The 8598-nt window shown below is 56.5% G+C and overlaps 1 protein-coding gene across 2 annotated transcripts; it reads right to left on the reverse strand.

The window, feature by feature from the left end:
* Positions 1 to 200: 200 nt before the first annotated feature.
* On the reverse strand, positions 201 to 8095 carry UPK3A (uroplakin 3A). Of its 2 annotated transcripts, XM_033865613.2 has the most exons (6): positions 8044 to 8095; positions 6922 to 7077; positions 5767 to 6046; positions 4156 to 4238; positions 2169 to 2301; positions 201 to 460 (listed from the first exon to the last, which is right to left on the reverse strand). In XM_033865613.2, the coding sequence occupies exons 1-6, from the start codon at positions 8093 to 8095 to the stop codon at positions 301 to 303; spliced, it is 864 nt and encodes a 287-aa protein (XP_033721504.1). In that variant the 3' UTR covers positions 201 to 300. The 2 variants fall into 2 exon arrangements, with proteins under 2 accessions (XP_033721504.1, XP_033721505.1); XM_033865614.2 differs by lacking the exons at positions 4156 to 4238; positions 5767 to 6046.
* Between the last annotated feature and the right edge of the window lie 503 nt (positions 8096 to 8598).

The following is an 8598-nucleotide window of genomic DNA, read 5'->3' on the forward strand; positions in this document are numbered from 1 at the left end:
TTCCTTACCCTCTCCACCTTCGCTTTGACTGAAAATTAGCCCCCTGCCCCCACCCTCCAGAGAAACAATGCAAACCCTCAAAATGACGACTCATTCATTCATTCAGCATCTCACTCATTCATTCTGTAAGTCTTTATTGAACTCAAAATCTTGGGAAGATTTTATTAACTGCTTTCCTGCAGTTGGACCAACAGGCCCTGTGTTCGCCTTGGGTGGGGTCAGGGTGTGAACATGGCCCCCTGCAGACCCCTGAGCAAGCCCCTTGGGGAGACTGTGGCCGACCAGAAGCGGCATCCGGGCTCAGTCCTGGAGCTTGCTGACATACACCTCGGCCCTGTCCAGGGGTGGCCCCCGGTTCACAGACGTGTACGAGGGCTCCGAGGTCCCCAGGGACTTGGGGACGGCCTCCTGCGTGATCTGGGAGTCGTGGGCTGTTTCCCTGTCAGCACTGCCCATGAACCTGACGGAGGAGATGAACAGTGCCGGGGTTAGGGGCGCAGAGCAAACCCCAACCCCTCAGCTGGTCAGGGACCTTTCTACTTAGACATTGCTTTCACAGAGGTCACCTTAGGCCTTCATTCAATAGACCAATCTTTCCAGAGCACTTACTGTGTGCCAGGCCCTGGGATAAGAAAAGTATCACTCTTTTGGAATTGTGTGAACAATTTACAGGTCTTACCGTGAGCTGGACAAATGTCCCCAAAGAGCTAAGATTGTATGGGGAGACAGACCACAGCACACAATGACCAGACAGAGTGGACGAGTCCACTGGAGGGCTTCCTGGAGGAGGGGGCAGTTAATCTGGCCTTAAAGGAGGAGAGTGGAGGCACAGAAAGGTATTCCAGGCATTTGATAGGAAGGGCTAGGGAGTGTCTGGGGAAAGAGTGGGAAGTTGTGTGCAGCTGGAGCTGGGGTGGGGATGGTAGGAGGGACGAATGGAAGAGGCAGGCTAAAGTCAGATAACAGGACCTTGGTGCTGCCCAAAGGGAGGGAAGGACATCACCACATCCCGACTGCTCCCAGGTCTGGCCAGACAGATCAGTCTCTTGGTGGCTAATCTCATCTATTATCTGTGTTTTTAACTTAAATGTCAGAGGGCAATCTGATTTCTAAGTTCACTGCCCGCTCCCTACTCCATCCTTCACCCACCCCACGTCTTTTCCTGCCTGACTAGTCTCTACCTTTCCACGTAATTTCACCTACTCCAAGGAGCTTTTCCATCCACTCTCTCCACCCGCGCTGGGACAGGCAACCCCCCCTCCCGCCCCCCATCTTTAAAGCCGCCTGGGTCTCCTGCCTCTCTGTGTGTCAAAGGACACACAGAACTCAGGACAGAACTCAGATGAGATGCACACTGCCTGTGAGTTTTCAATTCATCCCAGTCCTGATAAAAATTTGTGCCTGCTGTTCCTTCCTCCAGGAAGTCCACCCTGATGCTCCAGGTAGGATCTGCCCTGGAGATTCTCTTCTGGATTCTCGTGGTACCTGCACCTGCGGCTGCCTTGATTCACCCCCTGCTCCATCCTCCCAGGAGTAGTGGATTCCTGTCTTCCCACCAGGCAGCCCCATTAGCTGCTCCAGACACCCCATGGGACACCTCCAGTCCTGATCTAAATAGATGCACATCAAAGTTGGTAGTGGCGTCAGGAGACTCAGGAGCTCTGGTCCAGCTCTGTTTTACCTGGTGGTGTGACCCTGGGCCACCCTTCCCCCCTCAGGCCTCAGTTTCCCCATCTGTACTGCAAGTGAGTGAATTATAATGACAACAGAAGCTAATACCCATTTAGTACCTGGGTACTGCCCTGAGGACTCTATAGGGAATATTTTACTTAACCCTCGAAACTCCATGGGGCAGATAATATTGATGAGAATCTCCATTTTCCAGAAGAGGAAACTAAGGCGTAGAAGGATAAGATACTTGCCCAAGACGCACAGCTGTGTCAGAGCTAGGATCTGCCCACGAAGCCCCAGTGCTCAGCAACCCCCTACCCAGCTGAAGACTTGACCTTGGACACCTCAGGACCCTGCTCCCCTCTCACTAGACCCCACCGCACCCAGGGTGGAAGGCAGCTCTCTTGCTCCCGGGCTCTCCCCACCTCAGAAGACCCTCCTGGTGGAGTGTGTCCCCAAGCCCTGTCCGCGCCTCCCCCCAGCTGGCGGGTACTCACACGAGGCTGAGGACAATGGCACCAGCAAAGCCAATAAGCAAGAAGAAGGGCAGGGAGCCCAGGATGGACGCGATGACAATCATGCCCCCGCTCCGCCGGCCCGGCCACGTGTCGATCGCCGAGTACGGAGCGACTGTGGGATGCAGGCTGCTTACTCTCCAGACGCTGCACCCCCCCAGCCTCCTCCCAGGGACGCACAGGGGACCCCTGCCCTGGAAGCCTAAAATCTCAGGGATGAAGCGAGGACCCAGGTCAGGTGAAATTATCTGACTTGCTACCACATCCCACTCCCCAACTTTCTCTTGCGTGTCTGCTCTCACCCTCTTTCTTTTTTTTTTTTTTGCGGTACGCGGGCCTCTCACTGTTGTGGCCTCTCCCGTTGCGGAGCACAGGCTCCGGACGCGCAGGCTCAGCGGCCATGGCTCACGGGCCCAGCCGCTCCGCGGCATGTGGGATCTTCCCGGACCGGGGCACGAACCCGTGCCCCCTGCACCGGCAGGCGGACTCTCAACCACTGCGCCACCAGGAAAGCCCTCTCACCCTCTTTTAACTGTCTTTTTGCATAATTTTAAATTATGAACTGACTCAAGTCTTCCGAGACGGATGGGATACAGACTATAAACAAAATAAAGGCGGAGCAAAGGTCCCCAGTCTAACGGAGTCAGGGGACTGTGCCCTCCCTCTGCTCTGGCCAGTGTCACCCTTTTGGAACTAAGTGGACAAACCATTTATAGGTCCCACTGTGAACTGTGGCCACTTTTCATCCAGTGTCTTCTGTAAATCCCGTGAGACCCCCGTTCTGCAGACTGCTCCCTGCAGCTCAGGGAGATTGAGTTCCTGTTCAAGGGCACTCAGACTCCAGCCTCAAGCCTGTAGGTCTGTCTCCCTGCCCCAAGAGAGCTGGGCCTGGCGTTTTTATCTGGATTACCCGAAGGAACCCTGCTGGAGAAGCAGAGCAAGGATTCTTCTTCCCACTTTTCAGATGGGAAAACTGAGGTCCCACCCAGCAGTGAGGCTCAGATGCTGGGCTTGAACTTGGGACTCTCGGCCCTAGGGCAGTGCTGTTTCAGTGGGACCACAAAGCATGGGCATGCCATTGGAGGGGTGAGCAGAGGGTAGGAAGGAGCCCCCAGCCACCTGCATGCCTGCCCAGCTACCCCCTCACTAACCATGTGACCTCAGGCAACCTCACAGAGCCCTAACTGGCCCATAAGATGACCATGGGTGGCAGGGGAATTGTTTTTTTGGCTGTGCCCCGCAGCTTGTGGGATCTTAGCCCCCTGACCAGGGACCGAACCCAGGACAGCTGAAGTGAAAGTGCAGAGTCTGGACTGCCAGGGAATTCCCAGGGAGTTCTAAAGGTAGGGTCACAGGTCGTCAAAATTACCGTAGGAAATCTCTTCTGCCGCCCCTAAGGTTCAGCAGACATGATTAGGTGTGTATAAACCTGGGATCTGTGTTGAGAACTCAGATGGAGGCTTGAGGGGGACAGGGCAGGACCACCGGCAGATGCCTGGGCCTGCAAGACCCCCCATTTCAGAAAAACCATAGGAGAATGGCGCTCCTGCTGCCTCCAGGGCTCATGCCCTGTGGCTAAGATTCCTCTGGAACCGCCTCACAGAATAATGATGCTGTCCTCGTGAGGGCTCAACAAGGGGCTCGTTAGGGTCTAAATGCAGGATAAACGCTGAGCTCTTTGGAGGCAAATGCACCATCAGGGCTGGACATGCCGGCTGACTCTGTCTTCAGTTACACCCATCCAGCCGGCCAGCCCAAACACCTGCAAATCCTCCACCTTCCTCTGTCACGACACCTGGTCCTCGAGGGAGGGAGGGAGGATGCAGTCTTGGGTTAAACTATTTTAACATGCATTTTCCTCATAACCCAATAACCTGCCTGTATCTGGGGAGACTTTTCCAAGTGACAGCATGAGTGTGCTTCCCTGGGTTCCCTTGAGGACCACTCCCAGCTCACTTCCACCACTTACGTCGATTGGTGCGGATGGGGTCCGACCACAGGGTCTGGTCCTGTACCAAGCCTGTGGACATATTGACCAGGACGTACTTGAATCTGGAAGGAAATGGAGCAGGGATGACTTCTCTCCATCCTGAGAGCCTCAGCCACAGGGAGGGGGAGGGACCAGGGCAGAGCTGGGACTCGTAGGAGATGGAGATCTAGGTGGCCCCAGTGAGGCGGTGGGGGGCTCTGGCAACAGGATGCTGCTGGACTTTGCATTGGCAGCACCTTTGCCCACGTGTTTCCACAGCTAAGATGCCACCTCATCCAGGAAGCCATCGGAGCCTAGGCTCTCTCTCCGGGAGCCCCTCTGTTTCTCTGCCGTATATATTGTGCACATAGCAGATTTGCTGAGTATTGACCCATCTGTCCTTCTTGCATTTTTGCCTTCCTCTATTCCCAGCCTGGTCCTTGGTCTCACAAAAGCGACTTAAAAAAAAAAAAAAGGAATACTATCCACGGGCAACCCCGATGCCCTGTGATAAAGGCTAACTTTATATGCAGAAAATCCCAACCAAGTGTTACAGAACATAAAGGAAGATCAGGTGACACAGTACAGAATACCCGTGGCCTACTTTAGGTCTTCTTCACCCTCAGTTAAAAATGATGGATGTTCTGAGATCAAAGAAATCAACAGCCACTAGTCTGACACTTAAAAAAAAATGAAGACGCTTAAAATCTTTGTAGCATCCAGTGTTTTGCTTAATCCCTGCTTCTCTAGGTTTGAAGATGAGAATTCCAGAGGCTGGGATGTGTGCCCTGTGTCCCTAGGTAGGGTGGGCTCAAGTAGGAGGGAGAGGTTTTCCCACGTTAAGACCAAGGTCAGAGGTAAGGGTTGAGGGTGGGGGAGAGGACAGCCAGGACTCAGGTCCTGCCCAGTGGTTGAGGCCAGAGGATGGCTGAGCCCTGTGAGAGGATGGAGGTAAGGGATGGCCTGGGCCCCAGATGTGGCCTAGAGGGTACAGAGACCCCAACCTAGGCGTCTCCATGGTAACAGGGGTGAGTGTAATCAAGGCTTGGCACTGGGTAAGACACCTGGCCCTGGGTCAGGGCTGAGCCCCCAGCTCGGCACAGAGAAGATGCTCAGGAAATACGCGTGAAGATGAGCCGCTGTGCGCTCCCTGCAAGCGCACCCTTTCATGGGTGGGCCACGAAAGGGCGCGCTGCAGGGAGGCGGGAGAAGTCTTTGCGCCGAGCCCCAGCCTTTCTCGAGGTGACCCCCTTCCCTCTCTGGACCACAGCTCCTTCCCTGTCAAACGAACTGCCACATGGGTGATGGGCCAGGACCAGGTGCGTAACTTGCAGGGCCCAGTGTAAAAAGGAAAATGCGGCCCCTGGTTTAAAAGTGAAGAATTTCAAGATGGCAGCGGCGGAGCCTTACGCCAAGAGGGGTCCTTCTGCGCGCAGGACCCTGTGCACGGCCACGAGCCCAGGAAGCCAGGAATCCCTTATGGCAGCCGGGACGGTCCTGGCATGTGGTAGGCTCCGGAGAAAGGTGGCTTCTCGCACTTCACCGGTTCTAGGTCGCCCCACGTCGGGGCTGGGGCACACCTGCCCCTCTCCCGCAGCCGTTCACACCCACCTGTATTCCGTGGCTGCTGACAGGGGTGGGTTGCAGAGGCCCCAGAAGTTGGGGTCAGACAGGCAGGTCCCATTGGTGCCCACCCTGACCAGGTATGCGTTCAGGATCTCCGAGGCCCGGGACACATCCCTGACAGCATCCAAGCTGGGCAGGTCGCTGCAGGGGGTCAGGTCAAAGGCCGCCGCCTTGTAGGGGCCTGTCCTCCCTCCCTCTGTTTGCTGGAACGTCGAGCTGAGTGGGGCCTTGGTGCTGTCCTGCACAGAGGCGTTCCTGAAGCTGGCTGTAGAGGCAGTGCCGGGAGTGAGGTTCCTGGCCACCCCAGCTTAGTCACTCACTCAGTCATTCAACAAACGTCCCTAAGCATCCTCTCTGCGCCAGTGCTGTACTGGGCCCTGGGGTCTCTTCCTTACTTGCTGGGTGATCTTGGGCCACTCACTTTACCTCTCTGGACCCTCTGTGAAATGGGAGGAAAATACCTCGCAGTGCCTGCACATTGGGAGTGGGCGCAGGTAGGCAGTCTTTTGCTGAAAGAATAAAATGATGACCCCACAGGAGCTGCTGTAAATGGCTGCTGGTTAGAAACGTAAGAGGTTGTCATCGGGTCCCCACTCTCAGATCCCAGGGTTGCTGCCAATGAGCAGGTCGGGGCTGGCCCAGAGCCAGCAAGCCCGAATGCATGGCTTCCGTCCCAAACACCGATCTTGAACTACCGCGGGAAGCCTTGGGCAGGACTTGAGCTTGAGGACCAGAGAATCTGATTTGCTCTCCAGCTCCGGGAGCTCCCATGAGTTGCTCAGCCTCTCTGAGCCCCGATTATTTGCCCCTGTGATGAGCATCCTAACAGTTAACCTTGCAGGCAGGTTGTAACTATCAGCTCTAAGGTGTGCGAAGCAGGAAGCACAATGTAAGTACCCAGTGCTGGATGCTGTCATCATTCCCCCCACTAGACTGGATGTCCCTCCAGGGCAGATGCACGTCTGGGACCGCAATCACCCAGCCCAGGGCTGGCACACGGCGGGTACCAGTGCACATCAGTGAGGTGAATGGGTGGTTTAACTGCAGGGATGGAGCACCCCTCTACCTGTCTCCTTCCCTCCTGCCTGCAGACAGCTCAAAGCCCCTTTCAGAGCAGCCCAGAGGAAGCAGGACCCTTACCCGAGTCGACCAGGACATAGAGGTACACCTCGTAGGTGCCATGGAGGGCTTCCGGGCTGTCAAACATGCAGAGAGGCTTTTCCAAGGCCACGGTGGTGAGTGTGGGGTTGCTGGTGGCGAAGGTCACACTAGCCAGCTGGGGCTGGAGGTTCACACCTGGAGGAGCAATGAGGCCAGGAGCTGACCCCCAGCAGAACTGTCCACACCCATGGGCATGCTCTGCGCGCGCGCGCGCACACACACACACACACACACACACACACACACACACACCTCTGCAGACACGGGCAGCATCCCCGTCCCCACCCAGCCATCCTGACTAGAACCAGGAAATCCAGCTGAACTACTTCTCTCTCGCTCCCCTCAACAGACATTCAGTCACCAAGAACCCCATTGCTCCTCCTATGCATCTCTCCACCCCATCATCCCGGTCTGAGTCCACCCTCTTCACCTGGACCCTAGGAAACAGCCCTACCCGATCCTCTGCGCTCTATCGTGCAAATCTGACTGCGTCCCTCTCCTGCTGGGCCCCTTCCTGGCTCCCCACTGCCCTCCAACACGGTCCAGCCTCTCTGGAGGGGCAGTGAGGTCCTGAAGCTCTGGGTCTTGCCTCGTAGGTCTCCAGCCTCCCCTCCATGCGCACCCCCTGACCTCATGCTCCGGTCACACCGATGGACAATGGGTGGGAGGTTCCCAGGATAGACAATGCCACCCCTCTCCTCCCTGAACTTGTCCATGCTGCCCCTTCACATGAAATATCCCTCCGTGTCCCGAGTCCAAGCATCACCATGAGTCTAGTCCAGTCCCTTCTCTGCTCTCCCACAGTCCCCTGTGTTTCTCTTGCAGCACCCAACACAGAGCCCTCGAATCCCCATCAGAAGAAGCTTATTAATCAATATTGGCTATTATTATTAATATCTGGGTCCCCAGAGCCTGCACAGGGCCTGGCACAGAGCAGGCATCTGTGCCCATTCCTGGAGGGAATAAGTTCCCATTCCTGGTGCCACTTTCCATCCAGGCTCCTCTGGGGACCCTTCAGGAGGATCAGGGTGCAGGACACGCGCCGGGACACAGCTGCCCGCCCTCCCCGGGCACAGCCCCCTCCTCTCATCCGCTGTTTACCTGAGCCAAGTCGCAGGCAGCCGAGGGCCAGCAGGACCCAGAGCGGAGGCATAGCCTGAGAGAAGCTGCGACAGGGCGGGCGGTCCAGGGGGCGAGCGTACACCGCACCTCTCCCGCCGCTCACCTGTCCGCCCTGGGCCCCCGGCGCGCCCCGCCCCCGCCGCAGCCAGCCAATCTTCCGCCTCCTCGCGGGATATTTGCATAAACCCCGCCCCGGGCTCCCCCGGACCGCGAGGTGCTCAGGGCACAAATCCATCCCCGCCGGACCTTCCCCGTCCCCTGACCGAAGCTCCTACTGTGTGCCGAGGCTGGAGCGGCGCTTTCAGGGTGTCTCTCGCCTAATGAGACCTTGGGGGCAAACCACGCCCTCTTTGAGCCTTAGTTTCCACACTGTAAAGTGAGGACGCTGATTCCTTTATGGAATTCTATTTATGGAAACCCTACTACGTGCCACTCACTGGGCTCTTGTGAAGGTGAAATGGGTTAACGGGTGAAAGTGGTGTCATGGAAAACCTGGAAGTCCTGGGTCTGTGAGCTGTCTGAAGACCTCTGGTG

The sequence above is a fragment of the Tursiops truncatus genome, chromosome 11 (genome assembly GCF_011762595.2).
Source record: "Tursiops truncatus isolate mTurTru1 chromosome 11, mTurTru1.mat.Y, whole genome shotgun sequence".
NCBI lineage: Eukaryota > Metazoa > Chordata > Mammalia > Artiodactyla > Delphinidae > Tursiops > Tursiops truncatus.